Raw genomic sequence first — 23,600 nt, 5'->3', positions numbered from 1 at the left:
CCTTGTGTCCACTGTCGTACCCTGGATGTCTGCATGATGCTGTCCTCAGTTTATTGGCCCTTGGGCCCCGCCCCACTATGCTGCGGGGGGGCCCCCCCCACCCCATGGAATGGGGCAAACCTGAAGGCATGCCACAGGGAGGAGTCACTTTGTTAAAGCTTTAAAAAACATCAACTTGGGAATTTCCTGGCGGTCCAGTGGTTAGGACTCCACGCTTTCACTACTGAGGGTGTGGGTTTGATCCCTGGTCAGGGAACCAAGATCCTGCAAGCCCCGTGGCGCAGCCAAAATAAATAAATAAATAATAAAAACGTCAACTTTATTGAAGTACAATTTACATACAATGAAATTCATGCATTCTGGGTGTACAGTTCAATGTATTTTCACTAATGTATGTACCTATGTCACCATCACAGTGAAGGCATAGAACATTCCCATCAATTAAAAGAATCCCTCGTGCCTCTTCTCAGTTAATCCTCACCCCCAAATCCCAGCCCCACGGATCCCCGGATCTGCTTTCTATCACTTGATTAGACTTATCACTCCTAGAGTTTCTTAGACATGGAGTCATAGGTATATGCTTGGTTAAGTGTCCTGTACACATCACTGTTATGTGCACAGATTACAAACATTGCGGGGAATGTGGTATCTGAACATCTAGGCTCCTCATAAAAGTAAGGACCTGTCAGTGTTGGAAAAGGAGAAGTTAAGCTGAGCTGAATGTGTAGGATGCAGAGGAGTGGGATGTTGACATGGCCTGGCATTTCAGTTTGGCGTCCACCTGTCGTGTGGAGCTTTGCTTTGGGGTGTGCACTGGAATGGGCAGGGCAGTGTCCTCCAACGGCCTGGTGTCCGAGGAGCACGATGATTAGAAGCCCCGGCATCTGTAGGGCCCTGGGCACGACTTGGTGGAAGGTGGGGAGGACCCAGTGGTGGTGCCTTGTGGGGGTAATAGGGCTTTGTCTCCGTGTGTGTGTCTCTGTAGGTCAGAGGACTCATTCAAACAGTACTTCAGTGAGATGCCGTGGCTCGCAGTCCCCTACACCGACGAGGCCCGGCGGTCGCGCCTCAACCGGCTGTATGGAATCCAAGGTAGGCGTGCCTGACGCGCAGGCTCCTTGGAATACTGCTTGTCTGGGCTCACCACCTCTTTGGCTTTCCTTCTAGAGGGAAAAGAACATCTTTATTTCCATGAATGTTCGCATTCTTTAGCATCTTAAAAATATGCGGTGGATTTTAAGGTATGTAGATTATCCCTCATTAAAGCCTTTTTTTTTTTTTTTTTAAGTGCTTGTCCCGGTGAGACAGCTACTTCTCACCACCCGGCCTAGTGGGTTCTAATGTGGTTGGGCTATGGAGAACACCTGCCCAATGACTCGGCCAAAACCCTATCCCGAGGTTCTTTCTGTCAAACAAACCTGAGGGTGACCTTTGGTTCTGTTACTCAGGCTCCTTGAGCCTCGGTTTCCTCATCTGTAAAATGTGGATGATAAATTTGCCACAAAGAGTTGCTGGGAGCGTTAATAGGATAATGCAAATCCCATACTTCGCACGTTCCTGAAGTGTCATAGTGACGGCTGAGGGGGTATTGCCTTTTAGGCAAGAAAATTGATTTCCTGAGAGTGTTGAAAACTTGGACTTGAAGTACTAATCATGGTGTTTTTCAGAAATAATGATTACTAGTGAGACAATCTGTGTTTTTATTCTTTACTATGTGAATATCTCCTTCCTAGCCGTCACCCAGCCAGGTTTTTTCCTGGTGGCTTATTAAGAGTTAAATTCATTCTCTTTGTATCAGTGGTACCAGATCCTGGTCTACCCTAGACAGATAACAGCTAATATTTGAGTTCTCAGTGTCTTGGTTTATAGGAAGTGGGAAAAAAAAGACAAATCAAGATCTACCCACCAACTCCACAGCTTGTGGGGGAACACATCAGGTTCTTTAACCTTTTTTCTTCACCATTTATTTGTTTTTTTGTTTTTTTTTTTTGCGGTACGGTGGCCTCTCATTGTTGTGGCCTCTCCCGTTGCGGAGCACAGGCTCCGGACACGCAGGCTCAGCGGCCATGGCTCACGGGCCCAGCCGCTCCGCGGCATGTGGGATCTTCCCGGACCGGGGCACGAACCCGTGTCCCCTGCATCGGCAAGTGGACTCGCAACCACTGCGCCACCAGGGAAGCCTCTTCACCATTTAGAATAAGCATTTGGCTTTGTTAGGAGCTAGTTTCAAAAAATTAATATTTCATTTAAAATTGGTGATTCTCAATTTCAAATGTGCATAGGAATTCCCTGGGGATCTTGCGAAAATGCAGATTCGGATTCAGTGGTTCTGGGGTGTGGCTGAGATCCTGTATTTCTAGCAAGCCCCCAGGCGATGCCAGTGCTGCTTGTCCAGGGACCACACTTTGGGCATTAAGTCTAGGTCTATTAATCCTTTGAGAATTTTGGAGCCTTACGCCTCCTACTAATAAAAAAGATGAAAGCAGTTTTCTTTCCAAGCAGAAGTGGAGAGACATGACATGGTTTACTGGTCCAGAAGGACGGGTACCAAGTTGGTTAATTTAAAGGAGATGGCCCAGGAGTATTTCCTTCCAGCACTCTGCTTGCAGAGAGCCTTAAAACATGTGTGCCTTGGGGTAGGAGCAGTATTGCTTGAGAAAAGTGATGATCCTAGGCCAGTCATACTAAACAGAGGGTTGAACTGCAACTTGGTGGGGATAAGTAAAACTTCATGTCTCTCAATTCACTTATTCATTCATTCAACAAGTATTTGCTGAGGGTTTACCCCCCTACTGCTGACTGACCTTGAGCAAGTTACTTAACCTAACATTTTTCAGTAAAATTGGGCAGTTTCACTGTTGGATACAGAGTAGGCACTTAATATTTAACTGACTGACTTAGGGGAAAAAAGGGAAATATTTGATTTTACAACCTAAAAAAGATAAACTTTTGGATGTCAAAAAGCTTACTAACAGAAAGGCAACTAACAGTATTAATAACACATGTGGCAAAGAATCTGTATCCTTCATAGAAAAAGAGCTCTTTCCAGATACCAGTCCAAAAAGAGAGATAGACAAACAATTTAGTTGAAAATATGTACAAGATATGAGGTGGGCAATTCACCTGATGCATATTGCCAGAATGGATAAGAAAAATATTCAGAATAATTTTCATTCATGATTTACAGATGAAAACACTGAATTTGTGTCTATCACATTTGCAAAGAACTCTACTTTCCAAAAAAAGATAATCCCCAGTATAGGAAAGAGAGCAGGCTGCTAGTAGGAATCTAAATCAGGGCAACGTTTCAAGGAGAGAAATTGGCAACGTACCCCAGAGGCCTTAAAAATCTATAAAACCTTTAATTTCAGAATTCCATTTGTAGGAATTTATGTTCAGGAAATTACCCTCTAGCACCCAGCAAAAACTGAACTTGTTGTGCAGTTGGAGGTGCATTTTTGTTTTTTGTTTTTTCTTTCATCTTTCCTATACTTTGGATTTCATCACAGACCACAGTTCTTTCCTTGCTTTAGCCCCTAGAAAACTCAGAGCTGAATTTGTAGCCACCTTTAGCAGTTTTACAAAGCTGACCATTTGTCTGCGTGCCCTTGACCCTAGCTTGGTTTTCTCTTCCTTCCTTGTTTTCCTTTCAGTGGGATGTTTTCATCAATTTTTTATTGGATTATATCATGCACTTTTTTAAGCAGCCTCAAATCCTTTTTGGAAAAAAGCTGGAGTAGATTTAAATGCATAGGATTCTATTTCTTGGGCTCCAACTAACCACCAATACTGTACACTGAGCTTGGTGGGGAATAAGAAACCAGAAGGGTGTCCCAGTGCTGCCCTTGAGTGGGCAAGATGGGATTTACATTGGGAAATAACTACAGTAGGATGATATCTTTTGAAGAACTAAAAAGTGTTGGTCAAAGAGGTGTCACTTTGTACAAGGGCTCAGAAGACTGAACTTGTCCCAGAGAGCAGAGCAGGTGCTGGCCTTCACTTGGCCACTCTGCTCAGTCAGGCAGCCTCTCTATATGGAGGCATCTTCTTTCCAAACACACGTCCTCAGTGAAGCACAGCCTTTTCCTCTCTGAGGAAGGGAGTTGCCCTTTCTTGGAGGTGGAGGCCAGTGAGGTGCAGGTCATATTCTAGTGGTCGATGCTAAGGCCCTGAGGTCACCTGAAAGTAATACATTACCAAAGGACTGTCTATATCATGCATAGCCAGTTTGAGGGTGGGGGTTTCTACCCTCCCTGTGCTCTGTAAGATGCTTCTTGGGGCCCTTGTTGGCGGGGTAGGCACAGAATAGCAATCTCCTAAGGACAAATCACAAACCCTGCAAGATTCCACACAAGTTTTGGACACACAGCTGAGGCTAGAAGGTACCCTTCTGTCAGACATTGGCAGGGCACGAAAAAATTAAATTGATCGTAGGACTTCCCTGGCGGTCCAGTGGTTAAGACTCTGCGCTTCCACTTTAGGCAGTGTGGGTTCGATCCCTGGTCGGGGAACTTAAGATCCCGCATGCCGCATGGTGTGGCCAAAAAAACAAAAAAGGAAAAAAAAATTAAACTGATTGTTTTCTGTCTGCCTTCAGAGAGCAGAGAAGGGAACTCTCCTTTTGGATTCTCCAGCTATCAACATGTAAATATTACAGCAGTAGGAGCCCTGGTTGCTAGGTGTGGCCCAGACAGCCAGGATGCGGGTGACCACAAATGAGCAGGAAGAGAATGAAGAGTTTTCAGAGATGCATTCATTTGGCTCAGTCTCTTAAGGCCTGGCAGTGTGAGGATGAGTACATATGTGGTTCCCAGACTTCAAGGAGCCCTCAGCTGAGAATCAGAAAGCTGATCTGGAGAGGCCCTGTGCCCAGGCAAGCAGCGGCCGGGCAGCCACACAAAAGAACCCAGCTCTGGCCAGCAAGTGTCCTCTGCAGCCCAGCCCTGTACCTGGCCCGTCCCGCTGCTCCTTGTCTGCTGGCTCCACGGTGTACACTCCCTGCCCTCTGTACTAGCCCCTCCTCAGCTTGGACCACCCTGCTTATCCAGCTCTCTGCCTCCTGCTTCCTCACTCTTGGGTTCTCTCCCTGGCACAGTGTTTTCTGCCAGCTGCTCACTTGATCACTGACCTCTTTGGCTAAGCCTTAGGAGTCATTCCTACAAGCAGCCTGTCAGACATTGCCGGCTGACCCTGATCTGTCTGTCCGCCTCTGGCCCTGTGAAGCCAGAGATGCACTAAAGCACGGTGAAACGAGAGTGTGGAAGAGCCACACAGGATCCTTTTCAAGGCAGCATTTAATGAAGGGCACACAATGGAATAGTCTGAATTCACACGAGACTCTGGCTTGGAGCTCTTGAGCCCAGAAGGCTTCCTGGAGGAGGTGACTCTAGAGCAGGGCCTTACAGAATGGATGGGATTTAGGTAGAGGCTTTGAGACATTCCAGGGCAAAGGCCAGAGTAGGATGTCCATGGTGTACTATAGGGCAGACTGGGTAATAAGGCTGGTGATGCCACATCACAGAAGGCCTTGAGCACCAGGCTGTTCTCCTTGAACTTGGCGCTTTGGGCTTTGGAGCTTTTTGAAAAATTTGATTAAGGGGACATCAGTGCAGTAGTGACATGTAAGCTAGACTGGAAGAGAAATCCCAGAGGCATGTTATCCTCTGATATTTCTGATGGACTCACTGAGCTCCCACTGTAGCCAGACCTCAGGCTGTGGCTCACGACAGGCCTACCTGTGGGGAGAGAGAGGCTGCTCCCTTGGGCTCTAGGGCAGGTGGCCCAGGCGGCCTCTGCCTCCTTCCAGCCTCACAGGGTACTTCAGCTTCATGGCATTTTTTGGGGTCCCCGGTGCATTAGTTGTTGGTAAGTTCTTAGGCAGCATTTTCCATTGATTTTACCAGTCAGCATGCCACTGAATGTGACTACCAAAATATAAGGTAGAGAAAATCCACAGCCTGTTCTGGGGGGCGGGGTTGCTGAGAAGACGCCTTTGCAGCCTTGCACAGGCCGGACCGGGAGCAGAGTGATGGGGATGTAGAACAGGGGCTGGCTGGGGACCCGAGGTCCCGGGGCCATCACTTTCCTCCCTGTCGGCATCTCCCATGGCCCAGACTCCTCCCCTGGGTGAGTGTCTCTCTTCTCAGCAGACCTGCTTTAGTGGGGGTATGGCCGGCTCTCCTGAATTCCCTCAGTCTCCCTCCTCTCCACCATGAAGCATCTTTTACAGCGTCAGGTCCGTAACTCAGAATGTCTGTGTGTCTCCCCATCCCCTTTCTTCTTTCTTGCTCACATAGAGCTCCCATGTCCTCTCCAGGTGCACCGCCCTCCCAGCACCTCCACATGTTCACCAACCTGGAAGCTCTCTGAACCCCATCATTTTGGGGCCTTTATGGAGGTTTCACTATGTAGGCATGAGTGGTTAAGTCACTGGCCATTGGTGATTAACTCAACCTCCAGCCCTTGTCCCTTCCCCAGCTCTTGAGGTCAAGGGTGTGGAGCTGAATGCCCCAACCTTCTAACCGCGTCTCTCTGGTGACCTAGACCCGTCATCTCGTGAGTATCCAAAAAGACACTCACTCTTACCACTTCCATTCCAACAGTCTTGGAAGCTCTTGTGTCAGGATCTGGGACTAAGACCAAATATTATAACAAAAGATGTTCCTATCACCCCAATCATTCAGGAAATTATAGGGGTTTTAGGAGCTCTGTGCCAGGAGCTGGGGATGAAGGCCAAATATATACGCCTCATTATGTTACAGTATCACGATGTGCACGTACATACACTCCATACATAGGCAGAGTCGGTGGAGGGCTCCACCGACTGTCTGGTCTTCTGCAAATCCCGCAGGGCTCTATCTGGGAGATCTCATGCTCCCTGCTTGACTCTGTGTCCCTGTCTCTCACCCCACTTTCTGTCTCCTCCTGAACGTTTTGATGAGGGTGCTTTCACAGAGCAGTATGAGGTACCTTCCCCTTCCCACACCCAAGCTGAGCCACCTCCACCTGGCCTGTCTTTGGGCCTTAGAGCGCGCAAATGACTTCATCAGACCATATTGAGGCCCATGAGGGCAGAGCCCCTTTGTGTCACCTGGACAGGCTTGGGTGAAAATGGGCAATGCAGAAGAACCTGGAATCCTCTGAGCATCTTGGGAGCTGGGCTCAGAGCGCCCCCGGATTCTGAGTATCTTCCAGCATCCCGAGGAGGCCTTGCATAAGATGCCGCCACTTCGTTCAGGTGTCCATCCAGGTGGTGGTGGGAGAGTCTGGGTCTTGAGGCTGTGCCCTCCAGTCACCCCTTTCAGAGATGGCAGGACCTGCTGCAGGCCTTGAGGAGGCATCTGCTCCCAGGCTGGTTGCCGGTCCCTCGGGTGCTCTGGCCTGAGGCCGGGCCGTGTTAGCTAGCAGTCTTCATGGGGCCGCTTGAGTTCACCAAAGCCTGGCATGTGGCCTCCATCCACTTCCTTTGCCTTGGGGAGTAGCTGGGTTGGCCTCCCTCCTCCCAGCGCTTTGTGCAGACTGGGGAATTTGTAGCCCTGTAAGCTGCTGACAAATGCCTTTCTAAGGAAAGGGTTTAGACGCACTTGGCAAAAGGCAGATCCCATTAGCAATTCTGTAATGCTGGCTGTTAGAGAATACCATGTTCTGTGCAGGGAGGCTCCGAGCCCCTTCTCTCCTGGGTTAGAGGCCCCCGCTGGCTTTGTTCCTCTCCCCCCCCCACCCCCGCCCCCGCCCTTGGGGCCAGCAGACAGGGCCCGGGGTGGGTGGAGGCCCTGCCACCAGGAACGCAGCAGGGAACACCGGGAGGCAGTTGTGTGAGGCCCGTCGCTCTCCCGGGATCTATTTATCTTCTGTTTCTCTGTTGCCCTCTTATTCCTTAGCCTTACCCTCTGGCTTTTTCTTCTCCTTTTCCTTTTTCCCTGCCTTTCTCATCCATTTCCCGCCCTTCTCCTCTCTTTCCCTTCCCTTGCCCTCTTCCCTGCCCCTTTCACAAAATGGACTTGAGGCGGAGTCTCTTTATTTTCTATAGAAACGAAACATTCAGCCATTGTGTTTTTCAATGAGTAGAGGGCGAGGGGCCCACGCTGCTGGTTTTCTGTAGGCAAATCTCAGTATTTAAAGGGCTGGTGCAGACTCTGTGGAGCTGGCCCCCTGGGCCTGGGGAGGGCGGCTGGGGGCTGTCTTGGGGCCTACAGAGCAGCCTCAGTGGTCTTCTCTGCTCGTCTTGTTTCATTCTGAAAACATAAAAAAAAAGAAAAACAGGAAAGGACAAAGAACAATGGAACAAACACCCATGTGGCCACCACCTAGAACTGACATCTTTGCCTGAGGTATTTATCAGCGAATGGGAACATTAAACACAGACCAAGTGGGGTTCCCTTTACTCCTCCGTGGAGCATGGCCCCTTCTTTCTCCCCAGTGGGGGAGAGCAGTGATACTATCATCCATTCATTGTGGATATTCCTCATCTGTTTTCAGATGCTCACTGCGTCTCTGAATCCATGAGTAATGTATAGTCGTGATGGGTGTGTTTTTAGACGTGTACTTAAGTGCTGACATGCTGTAATATCATAATGCAGCTTGCTTTTCTCACTAAACATTATGTTTTTGAGATTTATCCCTGTTGATATTTACATCTGGTTTATTTCAGTGCTGTGAAGTGCTTTGTTGTACCACAGCCTGTTTATCAGTTCCACTGTCAGTGGATACTTGGTCATTTCTGGCTTTTCTGTATTACAAGAACGCTGCCATTTTAAATGTCTTCTTTGGGACTTCCTGGCAGTCCAGTGGTTCAGACTCTGAGCTGCCACTGCAGGGAGCTCGGGTTCAATCCCTGGTCCGGGAACTAAGATTCCCGCATGCCATGTGGCATGGTCCAAAAAAAAAAAAAGTCTTCTTTGTGCCTCCTGACGCGGGCCTTCTGGCCGAGTTCAAGTGAGCCCAGACTCATCCCTTTGACTTCCTTTGGGTTTCCCTGAGCTTCACCACTCACACCAGCTGCCTTCTTCCTTTCCTTAACTCACCCAGTAGGGGAAGGTTTGGGGGAGTTGGAGGGGGAGGAAAAGAGGGATGTGATGAACAGAACTGGGGTTGATGTTGCCAAGGCGTGGTCTGTATTTGTCATCCCACCCCTGCTGCCCTATGGTTCCTGCTTGATTTTTATTTAATGTTAGTGCATTCATCATAATACCATTTAACAAAACTCAAATATGTATCTATTTCACCCACATTCCTGCCTTCCTAGCACAACTGTTTTCACTTTTCTGAGTCCTTTTGGTCTCTGTCTTCAAGCATATTTCTACAGAGTTGTAATTGTACACATAGCACTGTGTATTCTGCATTTTCAACTCATCCATGTATTACAAACATTTCCATACTGCTACAGCGTTCATGATGACCATTTATTTCCGTGATCACGTAACCACTTGCCCTGCCACGTGCCCTAACCCACTCTTCCTGTCTTGGGGTCTGCTTTTCCTCCCCTTTCTCTTCTCCACTGCCAGCAATCTTTGCGATCACACTGCCATCTAGAAGCAGAGAAACCAAGTTGGGTTACGGCCCTGACCAGGTCCTCTCCCACCCCCAGGTGCTGCCCCAGACCCACCACCTCCTTTGAAACTCCCTCTTTCCTTGGCGATAGGAAAGCAACCAAATGCAACTGTGGGACAGTCTCTGTGCACGTGGCTTTTTTTTTTTTTTTTCGGCCGCATTGGGTCTTCGTTGCTGTGTGCAGGCTTTCTCTAGTTGCGGCGAGCGGGGGCTACTCTGTGCGCGGGCTTCTCATTGCGGTGGCTTCTCTTGTTGCAGAGCACGGGCTCTAGGCATGTGGGCTTCAGTAGTTGTGGCGCACGGGCTCAGTAGTTGTGGCCCGCGAGCTCTAGAGCGCAGGCTCAGTAGTTGTGGCACATGGGCTTAGTTGGTCCGCGGCATGTGGGATCTTCCCGGACCAGGGCTCGAACCCGTGTCCCCTTTGTTGGCAGGTGGATACTTAAGCACTGCGCCACCAGGGAAATCCTGCACGTGGCTTTGAGATGGTTTTAAATACTCACAAATCGGCTCCTCCCAGGAGGAAACAGTATGGAGCCGGCTTCTTAGGCCTTGTTCCTTCTTCTCTAGGTTTTCGGGGAGATGCTGAAGGGGATTCTGAGACACTGCTGTGGTCCACCCAAGCTCCCCTGGGCGGGGGCCTGGGGCTGGAGCCCTCTCTAGGAGCAATAGCGTGTGTATTCTACTCGCAGAGGTTAAGTTTGGGGTGGTGCAAGCGAGAGAACACCAACCGCACGCGTGGCAGCACTATACCGTCCCTGGACCCCTCCCTGTAGTGTTGACGTCGCCTCGGTGTTCTGTTTCTTTAGCGAACTCCCTCCGGCCAGCGTGGAGGTTTCTGTTTATCTCACGAGAGCAAGGCACCAGTTTTCTGTCCCTTCTCGCGAGCCAAAGGATCAACTTAGGGATGATTAAAAAAAATAATGATGAACTTATTTATAATAAGAGCTAATATTTACGGAGTACTTACTGTGTGCCAGATGGTCTGCTCGAAAGCATTTTCTACTTGTCATTTTACTTCCAGCCCCCAAGTAAGACAGGAAACTATCACTACCCACATTTGACGGTGTGGAAATGAGGCTCTGAGCAGTTAAGGGACTTTCCTGTATCTTCCTTAGAATTCATACTGTATTCTTCCTCCAACCGTTCCAGCCATCCCAGCTGGGAAATGACAAGTTCAAGAGAAGCAGAGACGAACTGCTCCCTTTTTATTCCCTTCAGTGAAGCCCCTTGCTGGGGTGGCAGTTATTTTGTACAAAGGCATTGATTAGAAATTTTCCATTCCCTTTAAGTTTCCCTATTTTCTCCTTAGAAGTCTCTGCTTCAGGGAACCTGCTTCAAGGGAGCGAGGAGCAGGAAAGGCCTGATGGGGCGGGGGCCGGGGGAGAAAGGGGAGAGGTGATGGTATCTCAGCCTCCTTCCCCAAAGCCTCAGAGAAGAGGGAGGTGGGTGGTGCAGAAAGTGTGGCTACAGGGCCTGCCCTGCCCAGCTCCTCCTTGGGGATGAGAGTCCCCAGCCCGGGGCTGTGAGAGCTCCCGCCAGTGGCCAGCCTGGTAGAAAGAGCAGCAGCTTTTCCAGCAGGCAGACCAGGCTTCCTGTCCCACCGTGGCCACTTACCGGCCAGACGACCTTGGGTAGGCAGCTTGAACATCTGCAGAAGGAGGATAATCGTACTTCCAGGAGTGAGCGAGGTCCCACGCCCTGTGCGGAGCGCAGAGCAGACGCCCTGAGAGCAAGCTTCCTTTTCTCACCCGCTGGTTCATCTCTGGAGGAACATACACACTTAGGGCTCCGGGGCCAAGCTAACCCAAGATCCGGTGATGGGAAGGGGGCCTGGCCCGATGCTTGTTGATTCTTTTTCTCTGTCCATGTGCCGGAAACTGGCTTCTCTTGGTTGAAGTCTGTGGTCATTGTACCGAGTCACTTTCTGTTTACACTCCGCAGGCACATACACCTCATCATTTTGGGCTCAAAGCACCAAATACAAGGGGGACTTTGCTTTCACGTAGCCGTGGCAGGGGAGTGGGGAGACCCGGGGGCCCAGGGGAGCTGTTCCTCTGTTGACTTGGCGAGGACTCCACAGCAGCCAGCTGGGGGCCTGTGTCCCTGCCCTGCCGTCCTGGTCCCCACCAGCCATGACTGGAGAGAGGCTGCAGCCGTGGTAACAAAGAAGCCCCTTAGAGTAGCCATTTGGAGAAACCGAGGCACCAAACCAGGAAGTGAGCTTCTTTGCCCTTGGATTTTACTTCTCCTGCCTTCTCTGTCCGTCCTCTGTGCCTGCTTGCCCTCCACAGACCAACTCGGCATCGCACGTCTGGGCTACAGACAGGCCTGCTGCAGTGTCTAATCATAGCAGTGGGCAGGCCCTGGTTTAACCCAACACTTGAAATTGCCCACTTTCAGAAACTGATCAAAGACCTTTGCCAAGGCATTTTTGAGATGAGGCATGGTGCCGGGGAGGCATTTGTCTGCAGCTGGCCAGCCTGTCGTGTCGTGGGCCCCAGCCCCAGGCTCTCTTCAGGCTTCTGACTCAAGCCCAGCCCAATCCGGGTTAGGGACACACCTGATGTGAGCCCCAGGCCTCTGGGGGATGACATGCCCTTGTGAGGATGAGGCTGGAAATGTCCCGAGTCCCTTGTACTCTGACACACAACTCAGGAGGCCCGGACAGCTCCGGGCGCATCCTGAAAGCCCGAGTGTGGCGGCTGCAGCCACGTGTGTTTGTATGTGATGTGTGTTGTGGGAAAGGCAGTCTCCAGAGCCTGTTTCTCTCTCGTCCTGTTCCCCAACATGCCAAGCCACTCCTTCTAATAGGTGTGAACATAATAGACTCATTTTTCCTTTTGCAGATAGGCTCACCACTGCATGCCCGCTGCCCCAGCCACCATGCAGGTCATAACACCAGGGCTGTATTTCTGGTACCCCAGCATCGCCCCCTGTGGCGAAGTAAAATGTCAGTGGAGCAAATTACCGACTGAATGCTGTGGAATCTATAAATATTAAATTGCTCTGGCTTTCCCTGGCCCATATAAGATTAAAGCTCCAGTCAGCTCCAGAGGGGAGGCAGCTGGTTAGTGCAAGGGGGGAGGGGACCAGCTGCCAGTGGAGAGACAAGTGTCCCCAAAGGGCAGGGCCGAGTCTGCCTCTGTGGGTGGTGGCTGGAGGAGAAGCAGCGGGGAATGGGGTACAAAGAACAGGGAGGTGGAAAACCCACATGCGACTGTAACCCGGGAGGGATCTCCTCTGACTTTCCACTGGAGGCTTTATGGTTAGAAGCGGGCTGTGGTTTGCGGGGCGCTTTGTGTTGCATTTCTTACACCAGCCCAGGATTCTAACATGAGGGCGACAGCACTGCCGTCAGCATGTTCCCTCCAGGGACTGCCCCCCTCAGAGCGGATGCTGGAACCTCCCCAAGCAGCAGGGCTGGAGATGGTGGCCAGCTGTCCTCCTCCTGTCCTTCTGCCCCTGGCAGCCCCTGTCCCAGGCTCCTCCCCCCAGCAGGCCCCCTGTGCTCGCACGGGTGGGGCCCTCCTGCCCTTGACCTGTGCTGGTCTGCACTGCAGGGGATTGGGTGTTCACACCACCTCATGAGGTTTAGACTCCCTGCAGGTATGGGAGCAGCTCCTGCTTCTTGGGGATCTCTCTAGGACTTCTCTGCTTCTATGTGCCAAGCCCCCGTGCTGAGTTCTGAAACGCACAGCCTTGTTGATCTTTACGTGGCGGTAGGATAAGGTGGGAGCTGCAGTGCATTCACCGGGGGGGCGGGGGAGTGACTTGCTTAGGCTCCCGTGGAGATGTTACCTGCCAACCCAGGGGGGCTCCCTGGCTCTTCAGAGGCTGAGCCCAGCTTCCATCCCAGGGCTCTCCGGCTGAATTGTGTCCTAGGGGGCCGTCCCGTGGACTGTGGGTCCGTGGCCAATCTCGCGCCCTCTCTTGCAGGCATCCCCACCCTCATTGTGCTGGACCCACAGGGGGAGGTGATCACGCGGCAGGGGCGGGTGGAGGTGCTGAACGACGAGGACTGCAGGGGCTTCCCGTGGCACCCCAAGCCCGTGCTGGAGCTCTCCGACTCCAACGCCGTGCAGCTCAACGAGGGCCCCTGCCTCGTCCTTTTTGTAGGTATGAAGCTCAGCGGGAGCCCCAGGGTGGGCCGGGATGGGCAGAGCTCACTGGGAGGGGGGCGGGGAAGTCTGTCCCCGCACCTTCTTTCTGTCGCCAGCAACGCAGGGCCTGGGCCTTTGTCTCCGCGGTTGCCGTGCTTCTGACCCCAGTGATTTATTCGTGGTTCTCCCCTGTGGGTGGTGGTGTTCTGGGAGCTGCTGCTGCGCTTTCCTTCCTAGCTGCTCCCGGCTGCCAGCTGGGAAGAAGAGGTCAGCCCGGGAGGAAGCCCTCGGCCCTGTGATGAACAGACCCATTGTTGGGGGCCGGGCTGCAGCACAGCAGCTGTGGGGGGCTGGGCCCCATAGGCCAAGGCTCATCCCCAGCTGCTGCTGCCGCTCGCCTGTGCTCTGAGGAGCTGCCCCAGGGTGGCTGGAGCAGGGCCCGGCCTCGGGCGGCATCTCCGGGACTGAGAGCCCCTCAGTCTCCCCACCTCTCCCACTCTGACTTTCAGTGGGTGACAGCAGGAGGACACAGAACACCCACTCCAGGCTCCCTGCAGGCCCATGGGGTGACCCTGGTTCCTTCTGCAAACAGAGCCACTGCTGGCCAAGGGCCACCTTGCCCTCTGCCTTGGGACTCGTTGCTTGGTTCCAACTTAAAGTAAATATGGGTACCGGAATCATGGCTGAGCTGCTGCCATATGCACCACAGTGAGGGGGCTGGAGAATGCAGGCAGCATCCGACCCCCATTCTCTGGAAGTCTGGTTTGGGGGCCCCCAGGCGGGGACCCAACATGCGGACTTGAGGGAATCCTGAAGCAAACTGACTTGCAGGCTGGCCCTGTGCTTGGGGGATAGAGGCCCTGGAAGGGGATGGCCTTGGGGGACCATTCACCTTGGGGCTTTCCTAGGCAGGCCCACACGCCCACATCCTGGGGCCTGGGAAGCCATTCTGAACTGAGGGACCGTAGGGAACCTCACTGGCCATTTGCAGATGTGGAAATAGGGTCCCAGGGAGGCAAAGCGAGTTCCCAGCATCACGGGGCTCATTAACTGTGGATCTAGAGCGTGTGGTGCCGAGCCTGCGCACTGGGCCTCCCGGGTGGTGTGGCACTAAAGCGTGAAGGTCCTGTGCGGGCACCCGTTTCCACCCACCCCCGGTCTGCGCCTGCTCTCGGTTTCAGGGTTCAGCAGGAGTGAGCTGCTCCCAGGCTGCTGTTTCCCTGGAGGCAAGAGATGCCCAGAGGGGGCTCTGGGAACCCGGCTGCGCATTCTCCCCTGCAGTCAGCCTGTCCCTTCCCAGCCACGTCCCGCTGCCAGCTGTGAAGCTGCCAGTGCCCTGGTGCCTCCCAACCGCCACCAAAGCTGCTGATCAGACCACAGTCCTGACCCACCACCACCAGTTCTGCCATTTCCATTAGGAAGTCAGAGCTCCGTGGTCACGGCATCTCATTCTGTGATTGTGAGAAAAACTGCCGGGACCTCAGGTCCTGGCTTAGGGGAGGCTCAGCTTCCAAGGTGGGTTTGTGAAGAGCTCAGTGAACAGGATTGCATTTGCCTGGGCATTAGCGCTACTTGGTGAAGCGAGTTCTTCCTGGGGGCGTGGTTCAGGACAGCCTGTGTGTGAGAGCAGCGAGCAAGCTGGCCTATGCCTGGGGACACACACTTCAGCACCCAGGAGGCGAGGCTGGTGTCCCAGAGGAGGCTTCTCTTCCCTTCAGGGGCTGCTCAGATGGGCAAGTCAGGCCCTGGACCCAGGCACCACTCCATCTTGATTGACAAGCCAGTGCGTCTTTGTGTCTTTCTCCTGTCACAGATTCTGAGGATGACGGGGAGTCCGAGGCGGCCAAGCAGCTGATCCAGCCCATAGCTGAGAAGATCATCGCCAAGTACAAAGCCAAAGAGGAGGAGGCGCCGCTTCTGTTCTTTGTGGCGGGGGAGGTGAGTGCTGCTGTGGCCTGGCCCCCGGGGCTGACTCAGCTGGCCCGCTTTTAGAACACCAGTGATAACAGCCCTTGGGGATGTCTGAAGGGGGTTTGGGGTGACTGTGCTTCCAGAAGACTCCACAAACAAATGTAGCATAAAAAGATGTCAAGGAAAACCAATTCTGGCCCCTGCCGCCTCCTTGCCATCTCTCACACACAGCAGCCTCAGGGCCGCAGGAGGCCCTCCCGCGACAGAGCCGCGCACCCCGCCCCCCCCCCCCCGCCCCGCCTTGCACCCAGGCTACGCCCACCCCGTTTGCTGGGGAGCCACAAAGATCGCGATCAACATTTATTCCCTCTGGGCTGGGTCCAAACCAAGCTCTTGATGCTTTACAGAGTGTCTTCTTGGTTAGTCCCCTCCCCCGGCCCGCAAGGGGGCCTTTTCCCATCACGGGATGCCGGCGGGGATCCGACCACCACTCCGACCTGCAATTACCCCTCCAGCCCAGGGAGAGTGCTGACGTTCGTGGCATCCCTGTCTCTCCCACCCCAGGCCTGTCCCTGGAGGGCCTTCAGCTGGGCTGGACCTAGCAGAAGGCTCTCCACCGGGGGAGGGGGAGGGGGAGGGACGAAGGGCGGGCCCTTAAGCTGGGCCGCCTCCCCGGAGGTCTGGGAGCCTGGGTCCCGCACACGTGGAATCTGCAAGATGGCCGCAGCCGCGTCCCCCCGGTCCCCACCCTGGAGCCACCTCTCGCACAGGCGCCACTGCCTCCCCCCACCCGGGCACCGGCCTAAGCCAGTTACTGACAGATACACGTTTTGAAGCCCCCCTGCCCTCCCTGCTCCCATCTGTACCTCCAATTGGTCCGAGCCCCTGCTCATTTCACGCTGTGTTTGGATCCCAGGGGAGGCCGCGGCGGCGCGACACCGGGAACTCATCACCTCAGTAGCCGCCCCTGCTCCGCAGGCCCCTGGAAGGCAGCTGAAGTCACCCTGCCCAGCCGTGGGGTGGAGGGAACAAAGCAGGTTCACAGGGCCCTGCCTTGGGGGTCCCCAGCCCGCTCCACACAAAGCACAAATGGAAGCCGCTCTGAATGTATTAAACTCTAACCCCTTTCGAGCGGCTCTCGGAGAGAAAAGATGGGCGCAGAGGAGAAAAGGGCGGAGCCAGCGCGGGGGCAGGGCTGGAGGGCCCTGGTGGCCGCGTTACAAACGGCTGAAAAGGAGCAATGGCAGGTTTCCCATAGGCCAGGCCCCGAGCGAGGTGCCTCACCTCGTGGGCAGGGAACACCCTCCTTACCGTCCCACAGATGAGGAGGGTGCGGCTGAGAGAGGGTGAGACCGCTTCGAGTCCGGCCCGGGCGGGCTGTGCGTGCGGGCTGGCTCTCATGCTCGCGGAGCCCCACGTGAGCCATTATTGAATCCGTTTCACAGGTTTTAGGAGACCTGGGCTCCGAGAAGTTTCTTGCCAAAGGCCTGCATTAAGTGGGTGGCAGAGAGAGGAGTGAACGTGAGATGAGGAGTGACTCCAGAAGCAGTGCTCTCCCTCCCTCTGTCCGAGCGGGTCTGGCAGACGGGCCGCCCAGCCTGGACCAGGAGGTTGAGCAGAGGCCCAGGGGCATCCGCTGCTCCAGCTCTCCCACCCACCGCCAGGCCTTCCCCTGCTCTGCACCTGGGCTCCTGGCCAGGCAGAAGTTGCCCTTTCTGAAGCCTTAACAGCCGTTAAAATTCATCTCCCCGTGTTTGCTCCAGGGAAAGTGGAGGGGAGGCAGCGGGCTCTGGCCTGGCCTCCTAACGGGAATTGGATGTATGATATTTGTCCAGGTGTCTCCCCTCTGTTTATCGTGAAGATTGTTTATTAACCCAGATGGAGGCTGTGAGTTGGGTGAACGCTGCCAGAGATGCTGAATCACCCGGCATTGCTGGGAAGTGCGTGCTCTTTATAGGGTGGGGGAAAGAAAGACAATAACTAATCATCTTTCCTAAAGAACTGCCCTTTCAGAAAGAAATGTTTTTTGTCTCAGAAACCAGTGAGCCTCCTGCTCACCAGCATTTAAGGCCAGGAATACTCCGAGCCCTTTTTTGGCAGGGCGACTCAGGTCTTTTCATTCAGTGGACAGTTTTGCACACTTTATGGTAAGACAACCTGGGGATGGGTATAGAGAGTCCATTTCCTGTATCAGCAGCGTGAAAGGTAATCTCAGATGGTTGCTCCCTTACAAATCTTTCTCCTTGTCTTTGGATTTCTCTTTGCCTTTATACTTAATAAAGCTACATCTGATGCTAGGGAAATTCCTCAGGGCAGTCACTGGGAACGTATGATAAATGATAAATTTATCATTTATCATTTATAAATGATAAATACAGCAACCCGTGTAAACTTCAGTAGCACTTCAGGGGCCCTGGCTTCTGAACTGGCGGTGTAACTCCTGCCCCCGCTGCAGCTGTGGGGCTGGGTGCAGTGGGCTGTTTTCTTAAAAACATTCTGCAGTTGAAGTCCAGATGGGCCTGGGCCCACAGTGGGGCTGCAGATAATTGAGAGTTGGTTGCAAAAGTAAGTAATCAAAGGACATCCCATTTTCACAAGTTAGAGCTGCTTTTGTGCTAATAAGAAAAGATGACTTGCCTGGGGTTTGGGGTGATGCAGAGAGAGAATTTTATGAACCAGGCTCCCCCTCCACCTGGCAGGGCAGGGCGCCCTGCTCCCCGTTCTGAGAGCCCGTCTTTCCTGGAGGCCGGCCGCGCTCCAGGATGACGTGGTGGTTCCATCCCTAGGCTGTCTGGGGAGTCCGGGCCCAGGGGACTCTCTACCCTCTTTCTTGGAAACTTACTGGTTTTCTTTCCCTCCGGTGACTTCCAGGATGACATGACCGATTCCCTGCGAGATTACACCAACCTGCCCGAGGCTGCCCCTTTGCTCACCATTCTGGACATGTCAGCCCGGGCCAAGTACGTGATGGACGTGGAGGAGATCACCCCTGCCATTGTGGAGGCTTTTGTGAATGACTTCCTAGCAGAAAAGCTCAAACCGGAGCCCATCTAGTCGGGCTCCCGTTTCCCGGGATGTTATTTAAAACGCATTCTTCTCCTCCCCCTCCCCCACCCTTCCTTCCACCCTTGGACTTTTCCAGGGTGTCCCGAATCACACAACCCAAGTGTCCAACCTCTCTGTGGTGCCTTGTTTTCTGCATTAACTCCTCAGCTAGCACCCTAGGGTGCGCATCCTCTCCAGCAGCAGAAGAACCTCCGTGTTTGGAGACTCTGCTTGGGATTTGCAGGGCTGGCATAACCCGGCCCGAAGTGGGACTGCAGCGTTCTCTTGGTCCCTAGCTCTTGGTGAGGTATTTGCCAGGGTGTTCTTCTGTCAGGTGGGTGCCAAGGGACAGAGCATCGGTGCTCTGGCTCTGCCTTAGGTGCCAGCGCGTACGTGCAGAGCCCGAGGGTTCCGAGGCGCATGCGCGGCGGGTGGAGCAGGGCGAGGGCGGCGGCCGCGGAGGCCCCGTGCAGAGCTGCTGGCGAGGACGTCCTTTTCTAAGTGACTTGGTCTGTCTTGGTCTGAGGGAAAAACACCAGCCTGTCAGCCGGTTCTTGGGCAGGGTCTCTCCAGCCCTCAAAGGAAGTTTGTGTTCTTTTCTGGTGAGGAAGAGAGTAGCTACGGTAATGATTCACGTACTAATTGCTTACTTTGATGGAGCGCCTGCCATGTGATAAGAAGGAGCTGCTCATTCCTTCCTTCTAGCTCTTTCTTCCTTGATCTTGACCTTCTCCCAGCTTCTACCTTCTCAGATGAACAGCCCCTAAATCTTGGAATGTTGTTGCTAAGTCCTCCCCCTTGGACATCTTCCCAAGAAGACGCGGTGGTCCTGTGTTCCCGGAGGAGCACCGCTCACCAGCGCAGACCTGACTCAGCCCGGCTCTGGGCCTGGGGCCGCTGGAGCTCTGCTGAGGTGCCCTTGCCCACCCTTGGTTACCCCTGCATTCCCTTTTCTTCTCAAAGCAGAACTTAAAAGAGACAAGAAAATTACCAGAAGCCTAGGTTTTTCCTAAGAACCTGCAGAAAGGGCTGTGCCCTGAGGTGGGAGTGCAGGCCAAAGACAGGTCAGCTAAGAGTAGGCCCTGGGTCTGCTCTGCCGGGCCCAGCTCAGCTCCTTGTTTGGGCTGAACTGACCACAGAAAGGAAGCTAACAGCTGTGCTCTTAGGATTTGGGATGGAAGGCTTTGCCTAGGGCCTCGCAGGGTTTCCGCCTATCTCAGTCCGAAGTCAGGGCCTTTAAAATAATCTCAGGCCTCACCCCTGGCTCCACTCACAGCCAATCAAGACCATTTCTTTGGAAAACCCAGCCCCCTCCAATTAGCTGTTGACATGTCGCTCCTTGCTGAGTGGGATTGTTGATTTGTAGTTCAGAGGTACAAATTTAGTTGGTAATTAGACTGTTACTGTTACCAGCCTGAAATGCAGTCACCTAGTAAGAAATAAAACAGGCATCTCTGGACGTTATCAACCACTTGGCCATTCCTGTCCTTCATAACAAAAATCTTTTGGCTTGTGCTGTGCTCCATGGGGTGGGCAGTGGGCGGGGGGGACACACAAGATCCTCTTGACTTTCACCGGATATTTGGCAGCTATGTTTCAGAATTTTTGAGAACCAAGCCCTAACGTGGTCATCTGTCGAATCCTCTGGAAGCCAGGATGCTCGTTTGGATTAGAGCGCCAGAGGCAGATCCCCCGCTGGAGCTCTGGCCGCCACCTCTCCGGGTTTGACTTGCTATTGCAGGGGGTGGAGTCTCAGATTACAGACATCCTTGTGGACACGTGTTCATTCCCCCCCTTCACGGGAACACGTGCTCAGAAGCCTGAGAAGGCCAGTTGGAGAAACACAAGGAGTCGAGCACGGGTTCCCCTGTGAAGAGCGGGGCAGTAGTTGGAGACTCTCAAACCTGGCTCTGACCTAGGGCTAGGGGCTGCTCTGGGAGCCCTGCCAGTGTCTCCCTGGGGGGCGGGGGGTGTGGGGACGAGGTGAGGTCACCCTCACTTGGAGGATGGTCGGGATTTCTGTCTGTGCCCTGTACCATGATGGCCTTGGAGCAAAGGTGGTCTCTCTTAGCAACTACTTAACCTTCTGGGGCAAAAGAAACAAAGTCCAGTTGAGGAGTCCTCCTCGCAAGTCACTGCAGCAGAAAAATTAGCTCATTTTTGATCCTTCTACGGTCCATACAGGGCCGACTAAACTACTTGCCACTAATGTCAACTGGACCCTTGACACCAGAATTCCCCTTCTCGAGGCGGGTGTGGAGGTTAAGATCAATGGGAAGGTTTACCATAAGGTGCTTTTGGTTATACGGGGCCGACTTTGGGGGAAAAATGCTGGGGGAGGATCACCTCACCAGTGAAAAATCCCTATCTCTATAGTGCGAGAGATCTTAAAAGTTATTGATGCAGACGAAGTGGGTGGCATCTTAATTCCCACTAAGCAGCTCCAAAATATCTTAAAATTCTTGTCGCTAATCGGAAGCAGGTTAAAACACAAGCTGTGACATACTCAAGGTCTTCCGCCAGCAGCAAGGGAAACCATGCCCTGCAGGTTGAGGCAGGATGGTGGCTGTAAAAATGCCGCCCTGGGGTTCCAGATCTGTGTTCACCACAATGACTTCCAGATCCGATTCTACCCATTTTCACAACAGAGTTGAGATTTTTTTTTTTTTTTACCTGTCCCCAACAATAAAGATCTGCTTAAGAAAAAAAGTATGTGTGTGGGGTTGGCATGTACAGCGGGCAGGTGTAAAGGCCACAGGGTGACTGAGAATCAGCTTCTTTTCCAGAAGTGAGGGGGCTGCCTGCTACCCCCGCCCGAAGTGTGTCCTCGCAATCAATGACTCTTGCTCATCCAAGCGCAGGGAGCCTGTTCTGCTTTTCTGGCATCAGCCAAGCTTCAAGTGGTAATTTTCAGCCAGACTGTGTTTTTTCCTGTTGCCTAATTAAAGCCACTGAAAAGCTGTTCTCTCCTCCTGCGGCCTTGTTCCAGGGCAGCAAACGGAATTCTGCAGTGACAGACATAGTAGAATGTGGTCCAGGAACGGAGCAGCTGGACCCAATGAGGTCATCGGAGAAGGAGAACTACACACGCGTGTGCGTGTACACGTGGAGAGGCCTGCGGGCTTGGAGTGGCAGCCCTGGGAGGGGCCCGAGCGAGTAGCTGGTCCAGCCCCTCCAGTCACGCAAGCATTCTGTTCACTGTCGCCTCCCCCTCGGCCAGGCCCGCTTGCCCGCTGGGAGCAGGAGCTGAGCGCGGCGGTGGCCAGCGGTGTGGATCGTGGGAGGTCCGGCAGTGCCCCTGCAGCTTCTCTCCGGTGCTGCGGCATGAACCGAGGACAACCCGGAGCTCAGGATCTTCCATTTACCCTGAAGCAGCTGTGTTCAGTGAGCACTCAAACCTAAGTCCCTCTTTGCTGACACCAACAGGGACAAGAGCGCCCACTGCTTTCCTCCAAGCAGGCTGCTCAAGGAAAAATGCTTTGGGGACAAACGGCTGTTGTCTATTCGCCTCATTATTATTATTATTATTATTATTATTATTATCATCATCATCATCATTTTTTTGCGGTACGCGGGCCTCTCACTGCTGTGGCCTCTCCCGTTGCGGAGCACAGGCTCCGGACGCGCAGGCTCAGCGGCCATGGCTCACCGGCCCAGCTGCTCCGCGGCATGTGGGATCTTCCCGGACCAGGGCACGAACCCGTGTCCCCTGCATCGGCAGGCGGACTCTTAACCACTGCGCCACCAGGGAAGCCCCTCGCCTCATTATTGATTGTTCATTATTAGCAAGTGGTGCATGTGTGAAGGGTAGAATATTTTCCAGGAAACAAAAAGCTCGGATGTAGGAAAATCTTATATTGGCTCTACTCTATGGCCGGGATTTCTCCTTCTACGAGGGTAGATCTGAAATCAGGACATTCTAGGTATGCCTGAGTGTGAAAGCACGAAGAGAAGTAACTCTGCTGCATTTTTCAGCCTAAGTATCTCTCACCATCTTGGCCTTCTGGAATACTTCCCGAGTCAGGAAACGTGTGACTAGGTTTGGGTAGGACTTGTTCTGAGGGGCTGTAGGGTTTCCATGCGATAATGTGCCACCTCATGAAAGCCTCTGTCCCCAGGCCTGTAGGCCAGTGTGCAGCCCCAGGAAGGCAGCCGGTCTCAGGTCTGACTCCTGGGTGCTCTTGCCTCACACAAGTAAGTCACCCACATGGGCGAGAAGTGGGATATGGGAGGAGGCATGATTAGGACCCAGTCCCCCAAAACAGATCTCCTTTGATATCAGAGGATATGAAGTCCCCAGCCAGTCAAGCCACTCTGCCGGCCTGGGGTCACAGAGGTGCAAGGGCAGCTGGGAGGCCAGACTGGGAGGCTACAGCCACGTCTCTCCCCAACCTTAGTTCTTCTCTTCTTGCATTTTGAGGAAGGATCAGCTTTGGTGATGGTCTTCTCCAACTATGAGGCTTTAGTTGAAAAAACTTGCTCCTCCCTACAAGACAGATGTGAAGAACAGAGCTGCTACCATGCGTGATGTATGGCCATTTTCAGTACCTGGCCTTTGAGCAGCGGCCTGGCTTCCTGAGGCTATGAGCGCCTGCAGCTGCTGCAAGGTAACGCGGGACCCTGGTTCAGGGACTGTCAGTCACCCACAGCAGCACATCTGGCTTCTAGCTTCTTTTGAGTGTTCACTGATGCAGAGGACGTGAGATCTTGTAGTTTAAAGGTGTCTACATGAGTGTGTCCTTTAAAACACGTTTTTCAGGTGGGCCAGTCAGTTCTGCTCCCACAGCGGGTGGAGGCGGCTTGGCCAAGAGGGGCCCACAGCACAGCCGTGGTTTTCAGCACCAGTCGGGGAACCCTGGGCGAGGTGCTGATCCTGGTCTTCGTGTGGTGGAACAACAGAAGTGGAGCAGTTCAGCTTTTGGTGACACCGGGTGTTGCTGATAACCCTGGGGCAGGTGGTAGAAGGCCCCAGTGGAAACCACTCCCCCAGGTCTG

At 53.3% G+C, this 23,600-nt stretch overlaps 1 protein-coding gene across 2 annotated transcripts in view; it reads left to right on the top strand.

Moving 5' to 3' along the window:
* The window catches only part of NXN (nucleoredoxin), a 159,521-nt gene extending 137,377 nt beyond the window's left edge, over positions 1–22,144 (top strand). Inside the window, exons 5-8 of one of the 2 annotated variants that reach the window (XM_060081319.1) lie at positions 986–1,092; positions 13,486–13,665; positions 15,463–15,587; positions 18,432–22,144. In XM_060081319.1, the coding sequence (XP_059937302.1) occupies positions 986–1,092; positions 13,486–13,665; positions 15,463–15,587; positions 18,432–18,614 (595 nt within the window). In that variant the 3' untranslated portion in view covers positions 18,615–22,144. The remainder of the gene's footprint in view (positions 1–985; positions 1,093–13,485; positions 13,666–15,462; positions 15,588–18,431) is intronic. The other variant, XM_060081320.1, reaches the window with a different exon arrangement.
* The last annotated feature ends 1,456 nt before the right edge of the window (positions 22,145–23,600 follow it).

Source organism: Mesoplodon densirostris, chromosome 18, assembly GCF_025265405.1.
Source record: "Mesoplodon densirostris isolate mMesDen1 chromosome 18, mMesDen1 primary haplotype, whole genome shotgun sequence".
NCBI classification, from domain to species: Eukaryota; Metazoa; Chordata; class Mammalia; order Artiodactyla; family Ziphiidae; genus Mesoplodon; species Mesoplodon densirostris.
Note: the sequence above shows the minus strand (reverse complement) of the source record. Positions and strands in the feature narration are given on the sequence as shown.